This window comes from Manduca sexta, chromosome 26, assembly GCF_014839805.1.
Source record: "Manduca sexta isolate Smith_Timp_Sample1 chromosome 26, JHU_Msex_v1.0, whole genome shotgun sequence".
In the NCBI taxonomy this organism is placed as follows: domain Eukaryota; kingdom Metazoa; phylum Arthropoda; class Insecta; order Lepidoptera; family Sphingidae; genus Manduca; species Manduca sexta.
Genome location: NC_051140.1, coordinates 11,613,873 through 11,636,879, shown reverse-complemented (window position 1 = coordinate 11,636,879; position 23,007 = coordinate 11,613,873). Strand labels below are relative to the sequence as shown.

At 33.0% G+C, this 23,007-nt stretch overlaps 2 protein-coding genes across 2 annotated transcripts; one reads left to right on the top strand and one right to left on the bottom strand.

Annotated features, from left to right (window-relative positions):
- The first annotated feature begins 10,375 nt into the window (after positions 1-10,375).
- Positions 10,376-14,105, top strand: LOC115442506 (deoxyribose-phosphate aldolase). Its single transcript, XM_030167547.2, has 6 exons — positions 10,376-10,709; positions 11,204-11,397; positions 11,749-11,905; positions 12,372-12,601; positions 12,780-12,926; positions 13,561-14,105. Exons 1-6 carry the CDS (start codon positions 10,685-10,687, stop codon positions 13,726-13,728), a joined length of 921 nt encoding a protein of 306 aa, XP_030023407.1. The 5' UTR covers positions 10,376-10,684; the 3' UTR covers positions 13,729-14,105.
- On the bottom strand, positions 14,100-22,019 carry LOC115442503. The gene is made up of 5 exons (XM_030167544.1): positions 21,860-22,019; positions 16,107-17,027; positions 15,854-15,950; positions 15,256-15,409; positions 14,100-15,129 (listed from the first exon to the last, which is right to left on the bottom strand). The coding sequence occupies exons 1-5, from the start codon at positions 21,884-21,886 to the stop codon at positions 14,973-14,975; spliced, it is 1,356 nt and encodes a 451-aa protein (XP_030023404.1). The 5' UTR covers positions 21,887-22,019; the 3' UTR covers positions 14,100-14,972.
- Positions 22,020-23,007: the final 988 nt, after the last annotated feature.

Below are 23,007 nucleotides of genomic sequence, written 5' to 3'. Positions count from 1 at the left end.
ACTTAGAATGACGTGCGCGAAGTTTAATACCGTAAGAGAATTTGAATTTATTAGCTTTGGGCAAAGTTGCTACAGTTTATGGGGAGTGACCTGGCACTACCGAGCTAGCAATTCATTCGTCTATGAACCGAGTTATAGCAAACAAAAATTGGATGATATAGATATTCTATCTTTTATACCTGTCGATGACCTAATTGGCCGGGCACCTAATTATTATTAAAACACATCGCTCAATGAATACGCATAGCATAAGCTTTTATAACCAAAAGCAATTTAGCCGAAGTTAACGCTGAAAATGTCAAAACACATCGTGCGTAAGTAATGAGAAGGAAAATACATGGTACTTGCAGATGCCGGTCTCGAGCTAAATCGAGAACTCATTAGCAAGTCGAACAACAACATCGCAAGTCATTGCATGGCGCGAACTGGCAGACTAAGAGGGTGCCGAGGGGGGTAACTCACCCGCCATAGTTTCACGTCTCCCCACACCCGTATGAACACCGACTCATTGTTATTCTTTGTACTCAAAGGATTTTCGTTTGTTAATTCATAAAAAAAATATAAGAGACAAATCATTCTTATTTGTTAAATGAGCCAGAAAAATGATTTTCGAAAAAATGTGGCACGACTGCATTAAAACATAATAATCATAATTAAGTATGTTACAAAACTTCAGTTGATCTGTTTTATACAAATATAGCGTGTGGTTTGTTAATTAGATGATGTTTGGTTATATACTGAGCTTGTTATATTACAATAATAACCGTTAAGTCAATGCAATTCATCGGGAAACTCGTGGGCATGTCAAATAAAGACTACAAAAACTACGCCGGCATCTAATTTCTCTCTCACTTTCTGTAACAAGATGCTTTTCCTTTCGTCTCATAAAGCATATCCTGTAGATATGAGATATTGATATTTTTTTAAAAACTAACGTTGTTAAGGTTTGTGCGTCATTATTCATGTATTCTAAGAGGTGAGGAATACCGCTAAAATAAAATATTCTACATTTTTGAAATTTAGTGAAAAGGAAGCCATTATTGTTCACGTCAACTACATAACGTGAAATCCCGCAAATAAAAATGCAATTGGATTTTGGAGAAAGACTAAGGCTTTCTGTGACTTGATTACACAGAACTTTTAAGTACTTTGGACATGTCGCCAAATGTGAACCAAACATCTTGGAAAATTTGCTCATAGTTGAGATTCACGTTCCTCAATAATAGGGACCGACTGGAGAGGGTGTATAACGAATAAAAGCATCTAAATGTACATACGTACTTCTTCAGGTAACAGGTTACGCGACACACCCTTACCAACAATCGTGACAGGTGTTTACCTATTTGCTCAAATATTTCATTATATTTTAGAATTCAATATTTAAAGTAAATATAAATAGCTCTTGAAACTATTTATAAAACAATAAGGTAGGTTGTCAAAATAAATGACTTAAAGAATCATATTACTTTAGTCCTTCGGCCTGAGGGTGCTTAAGGCATCATTATGAAGAAAATACCAAAACAAAGAGCATTCCACTTACTTAAGACGACTCTTTTATTAAATCTGGTGTGGTTATTCCGAAAATCCAAAAAGAACGAACGAATTACAACACACAACGATTATTGTGAACAATTAGAGCATATGATTAAAATATAAAATATCTACCTAGTACAATATTTGCAAAAATATATCCCATTTATATCGCTTTAGAAATTCGAATTATAAATATTTGGTACTTTCCCTCTCTCATTACAATACATTGTATACTGATGTTTGTAACTTTTTACAAGTGTGCATAAAAATATACAGATTTTTTTATTATATGTAACATAATATGTTCGAAACTGAATTGAATACTATGGTAATTTTGTAAAATAAGTACTACACTTGCAGCGAAGTTTCTACGCGACTACCTGTTCGAATGTTCGTAAAGCCACCCATAGAGTTTGAATGAAACTCATAATTATACGTATCGAAGACAAGTAAAGAAATATTGTGGAATCGGATTACGATGGTTGTATCTCTAATCATTACATGTAGGTACTACTAAGTACTTATAACAAAATAAACCTTTTCCTTAACACAGGTACAATTATTGATATAAGTACATCTTTAACATGTGCCACTTTAAATCAATTCCTAAACTAGTATTCTTTGTGTATTTCTTACATACTTGATGTAAATAATCAAACTACGTGAACCTATTGGATGAATTTCACGCAAATCGTGTTACATTGATAAATCTTAAAAGTAGGTACTTTATTTCTCGGTCTGAGTAAGGCGAAGACAACTTAAAAATATTTATGTCTCCTGATTAAGCATTTATCTATAAACGTAACTACATGTTTGTAAGAGTAGTCATGTTCTTTTATAGAAATAGATTGATAAATGGAAAAGTGATTCACCTGATAGTCCTGATAATAATACAAAATTAGTCACTATCATGAATACTCGAGGTCAAATTTAACGAGGCGCATAGAAATAGATACAGTAACTATAATAATAATAATGTAAATACATACATACCTATTTTATATATTTAATAGGAACAACGTTATTTTTAAAATTTTACTTAGCTTTATGTCCATGTAATCTAATGTCTGCAACCATTTTGATAGTTTTGATTTGGTTTCCGGAACCGAGAGGCTTTTTAGGTCGCAATGTTTTAGTACCGAGTTGTAAGGAAATATTTTTGGATCTCTAGCGCAACACGACTATGCTGATCGACGACGGTATAAAATACAATACCCACTTTAGTTTGGTTAAACTTTACTGCCCTCACAACCTCCACCGCAATTGCTTTTGTCCATCTGGTAGTTATAAGTTGGTAGGTACATCTTTTCTATACGTCTGTGTAACTTTTGTATAGGACATATTTATAAACATATGAGGAAACTAAGCGCCGCGGCACTGGACAGTGCACCGCAGCCTCAAGTGTCGGCGAAGCCTGGCGTCGAGTCTCTATTTAACAGTTCAACTTTACAAAGTTCCCGCTTGTTGGAAACATTTCCTTTCACAGCTATGGAAACATTATTTTATGTGAAAGCACGTTTTCCGAATCAAGTTTAGCGCGTATATTTTGGAATTGACACTTTAACGTTTTTGCTGCGAACAAATTACGCAACAAATAAGTCGCAACGTTATAAACATTTTCCTTGTATTTCCAAATTATTTTGAGGATTTTTCATTGCCGTATTTCGATTAAGCAATAATATAAATATATAATAGATATTTTCTCCAATATGTACACGATTTCAATGCTAAAATATAATGTATTAGGTACAGCTAAGAGTGCCATATTCAATTAAATCACACCGTTGTAGAGTTACATTTAAAAGAACTTGCTTAATAGTAGATGTTGTTGATCAATCTAGATGGTTCTTAAATATGAAAAGAACTTTTATTTTTTCAATTTTAATTTACTACATACATACATATTAGAGTTGCTTATGTTATATGCACAAACTGTCATAAGGGCTCAAAAAACTTCAAACAATTTAAGACCTGGGCGATAATTTAGCCTCTTTCCTCATTTACAATTTTAGCAAAGTCTTAAAGAAACTTCGTTAATTAGATCCGCGTGAACCTAAACTTAATGTTAAACGTAAAGCTAAGTTAAGCTATTTTAAATTCACATAAATCTTTATAATTGTACTTATAGATTTTTTATGTAATTCATATATGTGATTTATAAAAATCCATAATTTTTTATTCACATTCATTATTTAATTTATATCCTTATTGTTATTTCCAAAATGGATGACTACAACAGAGATATCTTCTTATCACATCTAACCGAAATCAAATTTACGATTACGACCCGTTGTCATTACTGATGAGTTATTAGTGATAACCAATATATACTAAGATTTAATTATTTCTATCACTAATACTTAATTATTAAAAAAACGGATTAGTTATTTATATTCAAATTAGATATGGGCTTTGGTTGATGTTCTTGGTTCAGCAGTAAGATAGTATAATAGATAATAATTAATATATAACGGGGCTGATATTATTATTTCTTTTGGATGGATATAAAATATATCTAGTATCTAACACCAGCAGCATTTTTAGTAAAAACACTTATTTCTGAAATTATTATGATTAAGTAGGTATACTATATGCGCTTTTACACCATTATGACACAAGAAGCTTTATAAACGAACAATTTCTCGTATAAAAAACTGCTTGATAGGCCAGAATACCGACAGGATTACTATATTTTAATTATTCGGCGTGGCGCCTGCACATATTTACATAGTTATTTATTAACATCATATATAATTATAATGATGAAATAACTGTGGGTGTAATAACAAAATCTTATCGGCTTATTGAAAACTAATCCCACACTCGGATACAGCTAAATTGATTGTAGATTTTATTGGCAATGCTTTTAGCGTCGATTTTTCGCATGTTTTTTTAACAGTGGCCGAAGTCATCTGTGGCTTGTAGATCCATTTTCCTACCCTGCCAGTTATATCGAATACGGTCCGAAAGTTCGAGTCCGATGGGGATAAAAGTTGAACGTGTAAACAAGACCACATTCTGAGCCGACCGAACGATTTTAGTTTAAGACGACATAAGTTTCAAATTAGGCCAGTTTTGTGTGAGAGCCTGAACTCATTTAAAATACGCTGAACGAGTTAATTAAGAGAGGCAGCGGAGTGTGAAATTGTAAACGTATGTGAAAACATTGGGTTGTTTCTGGGAGACAACTTTATCAAAACCGATAGTAACCTGTTACGGTGAATTGGTTTTTAATCCAGATAAATATAGATATACTTACCAAGATCATACGTAAATACCGACAACATCCATCAACACTTAATCTGAATACAGTTGACACAAGAATTTTAATCTACTTGTAGTGTTAAATCAAGATAACAAGTACAATCTACATTATGTATCATCAACATAACAATATTAATCTATTGTAGGTGCCATCAACATAATCGCCAACCTTATTAAGTGTCAGAGACAAAACATCGCCTAAAGCTCTTTAGGAAGAAAGTAGACATTGAATTGTTGAAAAGTGAATGAATTCCATTAGCGGAAGTGGAATAAAAGCCAGCGCCGGTTGGTTGATAATTTAGTTGTGACTGAAATAATCCTGAGCGACTCCTTTACTTTATTTTTTAATAAATAAACCCTACACACTAGAAGTTATTAAAACCCGAAACTTACATAGAGATAATTGGATACAAAATATTTGGAAGTATGTAACTCATTGACAGTAACTTTGCTTAATAAAATATTATTGCTATTATGGTACATATAATATAATATATATGGAATTACGATGCATAAAGAAAAAAAAGATGATATTCCCACTTCGCACACACTCTTATACTTAGCAATATTTAAAATATGAATGGCTGCCTCATTTATTATCAATTTTAACGCTGTTTTCACAAGGCTTTATTTCGTGTTATTTACTATTGCAAATAATGCACAAAATCTAATATACCTAGTCAAATACCCTATTGTAACTGGCTATGTATCCAGTTGAAGCTGTTCCAATCTTATTACATTTACGTAATATTTGCAGTTGCGACATGTATATTGTGCTTTACCGTCACAAACAATTAATTGTTATTACTACAATTCTTGCCATTTTTTCTTATAAAAAACTGTTTCCACTTACAAAGTTAATTATCTCGTCGACTTTGTTGCTAACTAAGAAATCTTTCGTTAGGAGATACTCCCTAATAGAAATATAAATCTCCAACTTTGCAGACCCGCGATTTATTGACCCATCCGACTTACCCTTTTTATTAGTCACGTCTGAAACATGAAAATTCTTTGCTCTTTTTCACTATTTTATACGTTTTTACTTCTTATTTTACTATTGTGGCAGATATACCACGCCAATTGCCTATTTGGTTTAGTCGCCGCATACCTGGTTCCTGGGTTCATCTTATGATCGAGTACTCAATATAATTTACTCAATATACTTTAGATAAATAATGGCTAGATTACTATTGCTCGCAGCCAACGTATCATAAAAGTCTATCAAAATTAGTAGATTTGCTCATCAGCTTCGTCAGCTTCAATTCAATCACTAAGCGGTTACGAGCTCGCGTTACCCATATATTATGCTGGTTTATGCTATGAAATTATGTCGCAATTAAAATCTGTAACTAGGGCAGATAATGCTCTTAACATATATTATAGTTTTTGAAGTTCATGTTTGGGGATAAAGCAAAAGTAGCAGCTAATCGAAGCGTAAGATTCGTTATCCATATTTTTGGATGAGCATAGATAGACTAGACCATCTCTTTGTAACAGAACATAGAGCATGCGCCGTTTTAAAATTTTATCAAACCGCACCTCAAACACGACACGCATATTGGTGTAACATTTTATGGAGCATAGGACCGCATGGGGGGACTCACAGTGAGGTTCACAATCGGAAGAATGAAACAGATAGTTTAATTGTTCAAGTTCACTCGGTGATGTTGCGCGTGCTTTGCATTAGCAATATAATAGTCTGTTTTACTTACATACTATTTAGTCTATTCTACTTACTACTATATGTCAACCATTCGCAGGAATGGTTCATTACATAGAAATGCTTTTGGATACTAAGTTATGGTTGGATTTTAGGTACATATTATCTACTAAGTATTCGTAAAATCGTTAAAATACATTATAATGCTGTAGTCTATACCCACCTTAAAACACAATCCACAAATCCAGAAAAAAGATTTTCTTACATATTAGTTTTTTTCCAACTTCATCCTTTCCATCCTAGTCCCTCAGAGCCTTGGCAGTTGCAACAGCAAGGGATTATCTGTATTTAATTACCAGGAATCCCTTGGTAAATGCAGCAGCAACTTAAAGAATAATAAGGTACCACAGCCACTAGTATCTACAGATATTTGCTGCGGCTGTTAGCGGGACGCCGATAATAATTAACGGCATACAATAAGGCGTTGATTATCCGAATAGCCATTAAGGTGGTAGCTCAAGGTCCATTTTCATACATTTTGTTTCGGCTTTAATCTGGGTAACTAAACAAGTATTGGCAAGTAAAGAATTTAAATTCACGTCTAGTTAGTGATTAGTTCTCGCAGTTGAAAGAAAAATGTAAAAATAATTAATAATCATGGATATTTCTACCTTTAAAATTTCGTCATATTAAATTTTAAAGGCCGAAATATCCATGATTATTAATTATTTTTACATTTTTCTTTCAACTGCGAGAACTAATCACTAACTAGACGTGAATTTAAATTCTTTACTTGCCAATACTTGTTTAGTTACCCAGATTAAAGCCGAAACAAAATGTATGAAAATGGACCTTGAGCTACCACCTTAACCGTACGGCCGCTAATCCGAACAGCTAGGCTCGCTTTGACAAACCAAAAGTAAGGACTTCTATGAAATATATAATATTATAACAAAACATTTGTTTAACCTATATTCTTCTGTGAAATATAGGTTTAACAAATGTTTTGTTCTTTAACTTCCTGTATTTATATCATTTTCAACTTACAACTCATGTTCGTTTATACAATTCTGATTATAAATATTTTTTTTATATTTGTATATTAGGTAATAAAAACACATAAGATTATATAGTTCAATTGCCCGAATATATCGGTTTTCCGAACACCTATGCCCTCCAATTAAGTATAAAATAATATATATCCTATAGTCCACATTAACTAATAATATACATCATCATGACAACCAAGTGGTCGCTACTGTTCACCAACATTGAATACTATTTATTATACCCAAAGATTATAATATTAAGACTAAATTCACTCATTTTGACAAAATGAAAAATAACTGAACACAACATTTTACTAATTTGTTTCATTTTTTGAAATGTAAGCCTTTTTTATTATTTATTTATTTATTTAAACTTTATATACAGAAAATGTATACAGGCGGACTTAATGCCTGAGGCATTTTCTAACAGTCAACCTTTGGGTGATGCAGAGATGAGACAATGTGGGTGTAAGTATATAAAAATAAATAAGACAATACATATATTATATAAAAACAAACATTCCACTTTAATACAGATATACTTATACTATAAAATATATACTTAATATAAAATAAATAATATCCAGAGACATTTATGTTTGAGAATCTGCTACACTATTGGCGAGGAGCATCCGAACTTTAGATTTGAAAGTGAACCTGTTAGTGGACGTCCTGATTTCTGAGGGGAGCGTATTCCAAAGTAGTATAGATTGGACAGTGAAGGAAGAATGGATGAAGTCAGAAGTATGAGAAGGACATTGGAGTAGAAGGTTACCAGCAGAACGCAGGTTTTTCTCGTGGTTGGAACCCAAATATTGAAATTTAGATATTAAGTAAGTGTGCGCAAATTTCGGCGCTGACGAGTAGGTAACCATTTAAGCTGAGAGCGGCAAGATGAAACGTGGTCATACTTGCGGAGATCAAAGATGAATCGAATGCAGTTATTTAGAAGACGGTCCAGTTTATTGAGTAAGTCTGATTTCAGATCCAAATAGCACACATCACCATAGTCGATGATAGGAAAGATTAAGCTCTGCACAAGCATCATCTTGGTTTTACAGGGAAGAAAATTCTTCAGACGATATAAAACGCGCAGGATGCCCGTAACTCTCTGGCAAACTGAGGTCACTTGGGCTTGCCAGCTAAATGTTTGTCTATATGTAACCCTAGGTTCTTTACAGTGCTGCACAGAGAGATAACTGAACCATTAAAATGAATTGGAGGCAGTGACTGCATATCTAGTCTCCGAACTAACCGCGAGCTGCCTACAATTATGGCTTAAAACCAGCAAGATACAAATAGTACAGCCAAAAAGATTTTAAATCAAGTTAAAGTCTTTTTGCATATAGTAAGTTTATACATACTACCTACATCAATGACGTTTTACAAATAGACGAGTCATACACTAACAAAATTGCACATAAAAACGGCGCACTATTCACTTTAGTCACATACCTATACATATAAATTACAAATTGACTCCAAGAAGGAATACAAAGATAAGGCATACGTTCGTTAGAAAAGGATATATATACATCGACAGTTACAGCTCGCATTGATACGTCCCGAGCGTCGACCGCCGCGACGTTTTTTTCATTCACAGTTACAGTATAATTTGTACTTCGTCTAAACACCCACGAAGGCTTTTATTTATAAAAATACTAAAAGTTAGTAAGCCGAATAGCCGCGACAGTAGTTGGAGGTTGACTAAGTGAATGTCGGGCAATTACCTTACTTTCTTCTTGCCAATATTGAGCTCAGACAACGTATCTATGTAATAAAAACATCTTAGACCTACATAATATTATGTCTTTCACATTATAATTTTTTTTATATAGATAAGAAATTATTATGTTGATACTTACTTCCTATTCTTGTGTACTTATTTATGTTGCAAATAAATGATTATTATTACTTATTTAAAAAAAAAACAAATCCTAATTCTAAAATGGGTAGCCCGAGTACGATTAGGGTATTTTAATCATCTTCTCTCACTCACACTATATCGCTATCTGTATTCATATACTAGAATCTGCTTGTATACCGAATTTGTTTTTGCTTTCATAATAATAATATGGTTTTACACTAACCGTTGTGAACTAATCCTAACAAAAATCAACTCCACTAATTGCTCCCCAGAGGCGCTCTAAACCACCAATTTTTGTCATAAATTTACTAAATTGGCAACACTTTTTTAAGATCGTTGTCGATCTATAGTCTATACAGTAGAAATTCCTCGATAGATTTATAATGTTACCATTAATAAATTTTCCGTAGTGTTCACACTTCAAATAATTTTTGGTTAAAATACGGCTTTGCAACGGAGACTATAGTCCGTTCAGAAAGAAAACCGTCGTCGTGGGATTTGAGATCGCTACTATGCTTAATTACTTTTTTTGTTTAGTTTTGGTATATTCCTATACAAAAATCCCTAAAACAACACGCAAGATCATTTATAACAAAACAATACGACATGAGAAATAAGTTTTAACATTTACCATATGGCGTAGTGGTTACTATATAAAAATCGTAATTTTACGATTCACTTTTCGGCCACGACGGTTCTCTTTCTGAACATTCTAAGTATAACCGCCAGAAATTTTTCAGCATTTTCTTCGGGTAATTTTTACAGTGTTTAAAAAATCGCATGTACGAGGCGAAAATCCCGCTCTGCCTATATAAACAAGGTCCAATACGTTTACAGCCGGCCTATTACTTTAGCAACCCGGCATCCGTCCCAAAAATTCTCAACGACCCCTTTTTGACGGCATTTTTTATAACGCAATAATAAGGTTTTGCTACATTGGTATATATTTTACCGAAGATTCGTCTAAAATTGGTAAAAATCGTAGAAGCATAACCGGAGGCTACAATCGTCTCCTGTGTAAACCCCTAAAGTCAACTGTCAAAATATGATGTCTTTGAAAAATATTATTGTTATCAGTTGACCGTTTGAACTTTTATCATGAGTCAAAACAAAAACGTCAACAGATTTAACAAATCTTGTTCATTTTTTAATTTACTCATATTCTTCAATTGTTTTCAGAATCTAAGTGCTTCTAAGTGAGTGAAGCTTTATGAAATTCGCGTCAAATTTTATTTGAACTTTTCATCTAAGTGAAAACAAAGAATCAAATCGATTTATTACTAAAGCCGAAAACGTAAGATAGCAAGAACTATGACGCAATTATCAAAACCATTTGGTAAGTGCATTTTACATACATCTCTGACCACTAGACTATAACCTAATTTTCTTCCGGACAAGATGGTCCAATAGATCTCAGTTCAAAATTGATGGGCATTTTTATAAACGTTAGTGTTTAATATATGCTCACATAGTGTACATCACGTGTACATTAAATTATCTTGGGTCATAAAGGTCCTTTCAAGACACAAATTAAACTCATTGATACAAAATACTATAATGAATTACCAAGTAATTATTCATACCTTTCCAAAATATTATCCTGACAAGATTTAAAAATATCTATAAACTTGTTACGGGGCATTCATATATCTCACAAATTACCCTTTACTATTTACATTAAGAACTCTACAGATGTTCATATAGACTGCAAATTATATTATATACATATCTATATACTGCACATTATATTTATCTAAAACCATTTTCATAATTTATTTCAAGATCTATTTAAAGACATGGTATTAGAAAATTTGAGTTTATTTGTTGCAGATCAATCAATATTGAAAAAAGTGCATATAAACAAAAACTATGTTGAGGCTCAAGTGGACCAAATATTGAAGAATAACTTAGTAAAATCTCAAGACAATATCAATGCATGGCTTTTGCAGGCTGTTAAACTGATAGACTTGACAACACTATCAGGTGATGATACCAAATCTTGTGTCATTAGATTGTGTCAAAAGGTAAGTATGAATTACTTTTGTTTTCAGAATTTGATTACTAGTGTAGCCAAGTTAGGACTAGGTTTAAAAATTCCTAAAACCAAACTATTATTTTTTAACAATGCGGTAACTAGTGTGGTGCTCCAGAAATGACAGGACTAAGATTAGGGTCATGCATGGGCACAGTTATAGAATCTTGAACCAGGTGGATAAAAGACTAGTTATGATATTGTTGGTTAATAATCTCAGCTAAATACCTATTATAGTATTAATGCAAAGTATCATGGCTAACTCAATGTTTAGGTTTTATATAAAGATGATTTTATAACTATCAACTGTTTGTATATTTTTTAATTCAATATTACATTACAGGCAGCCAATCCTTTGGATGATAAACTTGTTAAAGCATTAAAACATGAAAATAGGATTACAACAGCAGCTGTTTGTGTATATCCATCAAGAGTCAAAGATGTATGTAGTACTTTAAATCGGATTCCAGAAATAGGAAAAGAAATTCAAGTTGCTGCAGGTACATAGAAATATATAAATAAAATTGGTATGAATATATTATGTTTAAATTTAACATACCCACAAACCATTCTTTAAATAAAGATAATCTAGTTCATATTATTTCCACCTTCTCTGCTGGGTAAAGATGTTCTTAAACAACTTCCACTGGCACTTATTTGCTCCAGTAGGAGCAAACTTTGGTTATTAACCAATGGGTTGCATTGAGATGCCAAATGGGGCTAACAATTTGTAATTTTACCTAAATAGGAATAATTACTGAAAATGTATTTGGAATTATGTATCTTAAATTAATAAAGAGGAAAGATTTACTTATTTGTAATAATCTCAAAAAATTTAAAATAAATGAAAAATGAATATTGAAAATGCTTTTTAAGATAAATAAATATGGTTTATACCACATAATATCTCTATAATTTTGCATATTTGTGAACCTATTTGTAATGATGTCAACATTTTCGTTTTAGTTGCAACCGGATTTCCTTCTGGTTTATATCCTTTGCAAACTAGACTAGCTGAAATTGGTTTAACAGTACAGGATGGAGCTACAGAAATTGATGTGGTAATAGACAGAAGTTTGGTACTCATGGGCAAATGGGAACAACTTTACAATGAAATTGCGCAAATGCGCAAAGCGTGTGGCACAGCTCATCTGAAGGTTATTCTTGGCGTTGGTGAATTAGGATCCTATGAAAATGTATGTACTTTTCCCTATAAAGCAGATAAATCGTAAAATATTTTACTATTTAGCAGATATAAAAATAAAACATTACATATTAATTTATGTTAATTAAAATCATGCAACCATGGCCATACTGACTAGGATGAAATGACTATTTTTGGATATTAACATCAATTGAGTGTATCTTTCACAGATTTATAAAGCATCAATGATTGCAATGATGGCTGGGGCTGACTTTATAAAAACATCTACAGGAAAAGAAACTGTGAATGCTACATTGCCAGTGGGTCTAGTAATGTGCAGGGCAATAAGGAAATATTACCAAATGACTGGTTTTAAGGTATTATCTTACTTATTCCTAATATTATAAATGTGAAAATGTTTGGATGTTTGTTTATTAGAAGCAATCTATTTTACAACTGAATGGTTTTGAATGAAATTTGGCACATGAGTGGACCAGGTCCGGGATTAACTGATGATAATCCATAGTCTATGATGTCCTGGATTATAGACTATGGATGTATGACTATGTATGAATGATGATCAGATAGCATTATAGATTGCAACAGTGATTTAGGGATTTTTGGGAAAACTGCAAGCAATACCATTTTTTTATGTGCTTATCATGTAATGTGTTTTGTTTGTTGACCATTTTTGTGATTCAAGTGCCAAGACTCTATCTACTAAGCAGTTTAATATAATGTCGCTTGGTGTACGTTATAAGAGCAATATTAATGATGTTTTGCATTGAAACATTGAATAATTATTATTTAAGTGACAAATAATGACTTGTGTCTTACATACACCCAATATAAAGAAATATTTTTTTTAAAAAATAAATGAATCATGGGACTACTAATTAATAAAATATTGTAAAATAAAAAAAACACTCCTAATATGTAACTGTTTGTTGTTACTGATATTATACATATATAGTGTCTTCTGTTTTTAAAATCATTTTTTTTTATTAACAGGTGGGGCTAAAACCTGCTGGAGGTATTAAGACGGCTCAAGATGCTGTAAATTGGTTGATCCTCGTATACACCGAATTGGGGCAAGAGTGGCTCTCTCCAAAACTCTTTCGCATCGGTGCTTCTAGTTTGTTGGATGTAATAGAAAAGGATTTAAAAAAATATTTATAACTGTACATCCGACAGTACGTATATACTTAAATAATTTTCAAACTTAATGAGAAAATGGTGCCATTGATATTATATAGGTAATAGGAATAAAACGTAACAACTATGTAATATGTATACAATATTGCCTTAAAGACTTCAAAATTAATCTGAAAAGAAAGGACCAAGCTGTGATTAAGGTCTTTCATACTTTATTTTTTTACATACTTATTATATTACGGTACGTTTTGAAGCGCATTTGAAATTGTTTAAAATTTATGCTACTTTACTCTTAAGGAATATGTGACACGACGAAAATCAGTCAATTATTTTAAAGATAAATCGACATAATTATGGTTGTAGTTCTTTATTTCTTTTTTATATTAAAGTTTATATCACAATTTAACTCGTTTATTTCTTACACCATGTATGAAACTTAAAAAACAATAAAGACTATAATATGACACTTATGGTAACAGGGTCAGGTTAATGAAATTGTGAATATGTAAACTAAATATTGATATTTTCCCTGAATAAAAGTTAATTACAAAATCAACCAATCAGATTTGAAAATAATACTTATGAATAATATGTTAGGTATTAATTTTAGTTTCCAAACGCATCTATCGCGTTCTGAAACTTGACCATCTCTGTATTAGTAAAGTGTTATTATAAGCACTTTAGTACTTTCTACACCCTAACTCAATCAGTTAGATAAATAAAAACAGTAGACCTACATGAAATTTCTTTACGAACACTTTTTAATCAGCTCTTTACGTAGATAGCTATTTTAACTTAGATATAAGTTAATCTCATTTTGATCCATACAAACAAATATTACTATATATTCTAACGCATCTCAATATAGTCGCGGCGTGTACTATTTTTAACACTGTTAAAAAATCAAAGGCGTATCCATGAGTTATTGTAATGCAATGTTGAATAAGAAATTAAACAAGTTATAGTTTGAAACACCATGATTGGGCACAAAAAGCGTACAACGTTCGCATATCTATTTCAAATAAAAATTGAAGAGGAAATGCGAATAATATAAAAAACTATTGGATTGGTAGATACTACAAACCTTATAATTTAATAATCGAAACTTACAAAATATAATATTGCTAATCTATTTTAGTCAGTTAGCTAAATTTCATTTTTCTTTTATTGAAACTTGGTAAATATTCATTCAAATCATTGCCCTTTAAAACTCGAAGGATCGGCCTTTGATTTAACAATTTAATATAATGTACTGATAAAATATAAAATCATTCTTTTTCAACAGGCGCTTCCGCGTGGAATCCTAATTCTGGATGAGCGCTGTAGTTAACTACGCGTAATTTTCCATGTTTGTCCATATAACCGTAATGTCCTCGAATTTGACCGTCATTGTCGCGTTCCTCGTAGCGGAACTGTCGGTTTTTCCTGAAAAATATATTAAAAAAAAATCAGGTCTGTTATTGTATCTTTCTTCTTCTTATCTAATAGTTGGTTTCAATTCATTGTGATTAAAAAACATCGTGTCAGAATAAAAAAATATAAGATTCATACCCTTTGCCAGTATCGTATCCGAACTGGTAACTGTGGGGTCCCTTCATGCCGTGCATTCGGAACTCCGTGCGTTCATCAGGTGCTGCGGGCGACTTCACAGCATGCTGTGGAGCTGGTCTGGGGGCCTCGCGAATTCGCGCCGAGTAAATGTTGGCTAAAATGTAAAACTCAATCTTTATTTCTAAATAGAAATAGGAATTAGTACTACGACTTAATTACCATAATTTTCTAACACAACAAAGGATTATGTATTTCTTCACTTAAATCCCTTATAATATTATTTTGTATCGCAAAGTAAGGAATCCCCCGATAGTTAATTATTCTACCGAACTTGGAACAGCTGCACTATTAGAGGTTGATTGAGTCTGCGTTGATGATCTTGAAAAGAAATTAGGTTGGGCGAAGGGCAGTTTAATTAATTGGTCTGACTTGAGTTTGACCGTAACAAATACAATAGCAAAGCTGTCGCTTCACGCTATAGTTGCCTTTGCAAACCTTTTCATGGTGTCACCAAAATTACTTCGACACAGCATGCCACTATCACTTATTGAAAGTGATTTCTCTGTTATATTTAAAATTAATTTCTGTGTAAACCTACGTCCAGGGTATCGGTTGATGGTTTCTGAAGTTTCTTGTTCAGTTGGTATAGTTACTGCTTGTGTGTCTTCTATAGGTCCAGAATCCAATTGTTGAGGCTAAAACCGTAAAAAGAAATAAAGGTTTTTTTATACATGATTAGATATTTTACTGATTTTATATACTTACCATTAGTAGTTTAGTATAATTTGTATTTATTTAAATTAAAACAAAATACTGTTATTGGGACACAGAAAATAATATATATTACGAACCTGACTTATTCCTTCAGACTTAAATTTGCGTTTCTGCTCAGCCTGTTTATAAAGATAACTCTTCTTGTCTTCAGGTTCTGGGATAAAGTCTAGCTCGGAATTCGGGACAGGTTTTAAATAATTTACGGGTTTGGCTCTTGGGATCGACAATGTGTCTTCTGCAAATTGGGCTATTGGTATCGGAACAGGCTTAAAACCTCCAGAATATTTTTTTGGGTACAGATTTGTGGGATATTTTTGCTGGTTGAGTGCTGGCTTTGGTGGCGTTAAATGTAAAGCGAGCCCTGGTTCTTCCTGCATTAGACGGGTTTTCTGAAGTAAGATATCGGAGTAAGGCACATTCTCATCAACATCAGTGTATGGTATTTTATAGGAGTTCGGATTTAACTGTTTAATCTGTTCAAAGGGTATGCCTAACTGTTCCGATGAACTGGGAACTATATATTCGTTAGGTGCGTTGAGTGGTGGAGGTTCTAATCTTACAGAAGGTTTGCTTCGTGGATGACGGTCACCTGTGTACGATTTTCCTACTCTTATATTTTCGATCTTCAATGGACCATCGTCAATAACAAATATTGGAACCGCCTGTCGTTTTGAAGGCGAGGGGGGTAGAACTTGAGCTATTGGATACCAATCAGTCTGCTCGCCAGCTTCTGTTGGTGGATAAAAAAACTGTGTATCTTGCTCTGATGACGGTGGTAAAAGATACGTTGCTGGGGTCACCACAGTGTCAGGAAGAACTTCTTGAGGTTTATGTAGATTTGGGGGTATAAGGTAACTGTCTACACGGGCATCCTCTGAATTATAATGTGTAGTTTCTTGAGTATCGTTTGCTGTGGTTACTGTTGTAGATTCGGTCACGTCTTCCTTGTTGTCTATCGGAACTATAATAGCAGAGGCCGACAATATAGATGACGAAACCTAAAAAAAAAGTATACGTTAGTAAAATACATGAGGTCAATTTAAAATACAAAACGTAAAGAGCCGTTAGCAATTGTTACAAGATTTTATGTAACGTTCAATCGAAGAAAACGGTGTCACAATAGAAATAAGAAAAACGTATGGACGTACCGGACAAAAAGTATTACATTAAAGTAGACTAGGATAATCCTATAACCGTAGCGAAATTTAAATGTTATGACACCAATATTTTTTATCTTAACCCTTGATTTAGATACTTGTCAAGTACAGATTTTCGAATGTGTTAACAGCTTATTCTGGTGTACCTATTCGCTACTCGTCTATTTTTTCCACGCCATTGCTAAGCTTTTATCCAACAGTTCATTAAATAAATACTTTATTTTAAATGAAGACTGGTCATTAAGTGAAGGCTTAAAAAATATTGAGAGCAAAAATTTCTTATCTGGTATATATCATGCAGTCAAATGAAATATTCAAGTAGGTACTTATAGTAGGCCATGTGATTTTAAAGTTGGTAAAAATATTTTGGTTGTAAATATCTACCTATCTACGCAACAGTGTGCCGACACCTTTACTAAGCAGTCTCGAAGCCTATAATTGCTCAGCACGATAGCAATTAGAGCGTGACTGACTACTAAACACTTTTATTTTCGTCGGTTACTATATCGATTGTTAAATAATATGTAAAATGCAGTTGCTCAATTCTTCCGAGTATTTAATATGAAAGAAACTGTATTTCAAACCTACTTCGTTGATAGCGGGCCGATCTTATATCGCCAATAGGAAGCATATTATCTAACAGAGCGTAACAAAAACAAACAGGAAATTTTACAGGAAAACAATCATAACAGTACACTGTACTCAATTCGCATAAAACTTGTGCAATGCGAAAGCATCGCCTAAGATTTTTTTGCGCTAATCTGTGAAAATGACTAACGGAAAAATAAATCCACTATTAGCTATCATGGAAACAAATGAACCGTGGAAAACGGACACCAATTTACTTTCGAGCGTCAATCACTGAGGCTAAGAAAGTTTTTTGTTACCTAGTTGTCCTCTTATGGAATTGAGTCTCGCAACAACTTCTTATTTCATCCATAAAAATGTACCAAAGTTGTATATAGTAGTAATTAATACGAAATATTTTATCTGTGTTGAAATCAGCCGCATCAGTAAAAGCAATAAACATTAAGACTTTGCAAACCTTGTTCGAAAATAGTTTCAAGTAGATTATATCTTGTTACTATCACCGTATCTCGAATTTAGTGCAGTGATAGTGCTGCGGTCACGGCTAATGGGTTAGATATTTTATTACCTGGCCTTTCTAGGATAGCAGGCAGTCTAGAAAGCAGTTGCTTTCAATAACAAGCGATTGTAAGCGATACCTTTGTGGCTTTATGCCAACGGCCGACTGTTTTATTCTAATTAGGTCGAATATTACATTTAGTGTCTGAACTTCGAAGATACCTACTTCTTGCTAAAATAAATGCCGAGTAAAAACTTAGTACTAAAGTGAATTTTATGTAAATAATACGGATATCTATTGCAACAAAAATAAGAGTAACAATAGAATGTATAAGATACCTACTTAAAACTTTTTACATCTAATAGTCTGCTACCTTAATAATATTTATAATCTGTAGTAATAATAAATAAAAATAATATAATTAGTCCTGTATTATATATACTGTTCCACTGCTGGGTACGAGCCTCCTTTACTACTGAGAGGGATTAGGCCTTAGTCCACCACGCTGACATAGTGCGGATTGGTAAACTTCACACACACACAAAATTCCTATAGAAATCTTCTCAGGTATGCAGGTTTCTCCACGATGTTTCCTTCACCGTTAAAGCAAGCGATAATACGCAAAGTACACTCATAATTTTAGAAAAGTCAGAGACGTTTGCCTCTGGAATTTGAACCTGCGGGCGAATGTCTAGGCAGTCCGTTTCACACCCAACAAGATTATCGACGCTTTTTTTTCTAATCTACCTAAAAATAACTCGGATTAAACAGATAATTTACAAACGATATAAATACTTACTTTTAATACAATATAATTTTGAAACTACAGTTTTAATTAAATAATTCGTTATAGTAGCATGCTAGTTCGCAAAGCTTATCAATTTCATTACCAAGACGCGTCCAATTAAGTTAAGTAACCTCAAGGTTCTGCGGTAAATTTGTGATGCCCTTAGTTGGTCGGGTTACTTGCCTATATATGAACTACACTTATATTATGTAATGCGATTACTACCGCACGCTTACAGGTGACTCCTACAGATCTGTTACCGTTGCAAGTATAGAGGAACTTATTATTTTATGAGGGACAAAATGAGTAAATTATCAAAGAGAAACTACTTATTCTAATAAACCATCAACATTGACCAATAACTATACCAAGGTTAAATAAAGGTTGAACACAGTTTAGAAAATAAATAGCTAGGATTTATCTGTGAGCCACACATCAACTTTGTTGAAATACCTAAATATATACCTACGGTAATAAAAAAAAAGCTAGTTTGTACGGAACCCTCGGTGCATGAATCCAACTCACGTTTACATCGGATTTTTTATAGTCACACACGGACCTGTGTTGGGATAACAACTTACAACAATCATTAAAGTAATTCCATCATTTTATATAACGCAATAATTCAAACAATATGAATAAATAAATTATAATTAAGCTATTACCTATTTATATCACTGTTAAACAAAATAAAGGTATTATTTATTACTCGAGTCGAGCAGAATAGAATTCCTGCACAGTTTGTCCACTTTCGCGTGTTCCACTTAGTGTGTAGATGCGATAACGCGGAGAAATTGGAACTTTGACAAGAACTTATTTCAACCAGCTAAGTAGGTACTATAAAGTAGACATTTTAAAGATTATCTAATAAGTTAATTTTGTAGTTGTCAGCAAAATTAAGAGCTACGTTGCTAAAGTACGAAACTGTATATCAGTTCAAATTAATTTAGCCGCTGTAACTTGATAGATCCAGAAATATCCTATCTATAGCTACTTTCTCACAATTACGCTACGAGAATGTCGGATGTAGAGCATTGAATATAGGTAATTACTGCAACATTAAATTGTTTCCTTCAAGACTACTTGCTAGGGTTGCTAGGCTTGCTGGGACAGTTCCGCGCAGCTATCTCAGTGCAACAAGATACCGCGGGGCCATCCCGTATACGCTGATGAATGCCACTGCGGTTTTTGGTTCGTATGCCGGTGTGGGGCGTATATAGGGGTAGGGACACGGCCTAATTCCGGCTCGGATGATGCTATACTCCCGAGTGTCGAAATTGGGCCATAAGACCGGTGAAACTAAGATATCCGTACCACCCACCCGCCGTGTGGTAGTAGCGATAACGCGTTTTTAAAAGGCAGAAAAAAAGGGTGCTAGGCTTCCATATAAAATCGAACGTAATTAGCCTTTTAACTTAAGACTTGCAAGTTCTTCTCCAATATATTGCGCAAATTCTTCCCATGGATTTACACGAGCAGAATTATTTTAATTGTTCTATAACTACATATATACGTGCAACTTGCAGCAAGTCCTGTATCTAAGCCTTAAAATTTTTAGACGACAGCTTGCCGTTCACTTTTGCAAGTTTTCTAGCTAATCTATACCTCGGTTTAGAGCTTCTAACCAAATTAATCATACGATGGAAATCTGTCCGTGTTTCATCAGACCGTACCACTGCAGCTTTAAAGTTAGATACTCCGAAGCAGCAGCTAGCTCTCCGGGTTTCACTGATTCGACCGGTCTGTTTGCAAATTTCAAATATTAAAAACTGGTAGTTCAATTTCCTATAACAATACCTGAGTAGGTATTGTTATAGGAAATTGAACTACCAGTTGACAGTGACAGAGTTGTCATAGGAACAAAATTACATATAAATATGTACTTAAATAAACCTCAACACGTTTATTTAAATGGGTAAAAATATTGTTGCACAAGAGGTGGGCAAGGTCGGTCAAAGTTTATGATTACTCAAGAAAAAAAATTTGAAAATGCTAAGGATTACCTGACCTGTAAATTGAAATATCGTCAAGATTTTAGAGTTCATAGACCATGCGGTTTAATATCAAGGTCGATCCTAATGAATATCATGTATAAATAGACTCAATTATATTCTTCGTTCAACATTCAATGGCTAGCTATAAAAAGTTTAAGTCTACTAAATACTTATACAATATACACTATCAACTTTGATCTACAATCTATAAGAACGCAAAAACAGATTAACAGGAGAAAATTAACGCGCTTTCTGAACTATTTCAAACAACATGGAAAATTATAATAGGTCCGAATCACCTATTTTCAGATCAATGAAGTACCAATCAAATATTAAGAAAGTATGAAAAGAAAAATTAATCTTTAAATAAGTTATAAAAGGCATAATTGAATACAATTTGCCAGGCCTAAACTTATCAAGATGAAAGTGAGACTAATAAATTGCGGCTAAACAAATTGTGAAATGAATTTTGGTTCAACAGAAATTTCTTCTAATACTTAATCAGATATTTATTTAATAACGGTGTATACACAAAAAACTAAAAAGTCATACCTAATTTATAAACAAAATATATTTTACAACCTAAATCTTAATATTGTGTAGATACTTAGCTGTTGGGCAATCGTCACACATAAAAAGTAATATTATTATGATCTAAATGGAGATATTTAAAAGAGAGTCTGTTTATATTTAACTAAGTGCCTATACTAATTTATTTTACGGGTCATTTTTAAAATAATCCTACCTAAGCATGTAAAACTTTATGACCATGTCTTCAATCGGATACATTTTTTTTAACACTTACCAGAAACAAAATTATTTGAAGCCACATTTTGATTATTTACTTCACAACTCTCTATAACCAACGGCACACCACAATGTTTTTATTTATTCGTTTAAATCTTAATTTCCCGGGCGGCAGCACTGCGTTCGCGCCTTCCTACCGTCATAATAATGGAAGCGAATGGCGGTCATGCTCGCATTTTATATAACATGGCCATTCCAACGCGATATAATATATAATTCTAGTTAAATTCACGTCGTTTTGTTTTACATAGGTTAGATAAGTCTAATCGTGGCCACATCAAAATTTACAGAATAATTCATGCATGAAATGATGTCTTCAAATTGTTAAACTCCTGATTACTATTGTCGAATATATTTTCATACAGATGCGTAAAAAGTAGGAAGCATGGTAAGTATGCAAAAAGTGCATATCGAATCTCGAAAAGTAAGTCACCACTTGATTCAATGATTCCAATATAAAATTACGAAGTTTAAATGCAGTTGCAACTTTAGATGTAGTAATTGTTAATAAAAAAGCCTATTTGAAACAACTAACTACTCTACTATTTTGATTTCTGATTGCTTAACAAGTTTGTTCGTTCCAGCTGTCTAAAGAAATAACTAAATATTAAATGCGAAAGTTGTTAAGTAGGTATTTTCTAAAAATCATACTAGAATACAATAAAAATGAAAATATACCTAACCATAATTAAAAAAACCTGGATTCGGCACCGTTTTCCCACATTTGACTAAACTATTAGGGACCTATACAATATACATACGTACATATGTGTCCTAATTGAAATGTGTACCAAACATACTTATACTTATTTACGAATAAGCAATAGTAAACTTTCCCTAAGGCCGACTAGGGTGGATTAAGGGCGCTACGCTATAGGAGAGACCGATCTTTCCGATTGATTTGTCCGAACAAATAACGTCAAACGGGAGTATTTAACAAGGACACTTAATATTATTAACGATATTCAAAGCATTTCCTCCCGTGTATAGTCTGATATAGAAAGCAAATGTCAGCTGCTGTAGTTATTAAAATGAAGCTCAATTGTGAAGGATATTTTTACTATGAGACCTAGGACGGCCAAGTCCAACATTACCAGTTCGCCAAGGCGAAGAGGTGATTACAGACGCCGTTCCCTCTCGTGAATA

Bases quoted from the DNA above. Each gene is read 5' to 3' on its own strand.
- LOC115442506 (XM_030167547.2), top strand. From the start codon at position 10,685: ATGACGCAATTATCAAAACCATTTG. The intron at 12,602-12,779 runs GTATGTACTTTT...TATCTTTCACAG, and splicing joins AATTAGGATCCTATGAAAAT to ATTTATAAAGCATCAATGAT. The intron at 12,927-13,560 runs GTATTATCTTAC...TTTTATTAACAG, and splicing joins ACCAAATGACTGGTTTTAAG to GTGGGGCTAAAACCTGCTGG.
- LOC115442503 (XM_030167544.1), bottom strand. From the start codon at position 21,886: ATGTGGCTTCAAATAATTTTGTTTCTG. The intron at 15,410-15,853 runs GTAGGTTTACAC...TTTACATTTTAG, and splicing joins CATCAACCGATACCCTGGAC to CCAACATTTACTCGGCGCGA. The intron at 15,130-15,255 runs GTATGAATCTTA...TATATTTTTCAG, and splicing joins GGATACGATACTGGCAAAGG to GAAAAACCGACAGTTCCGCT.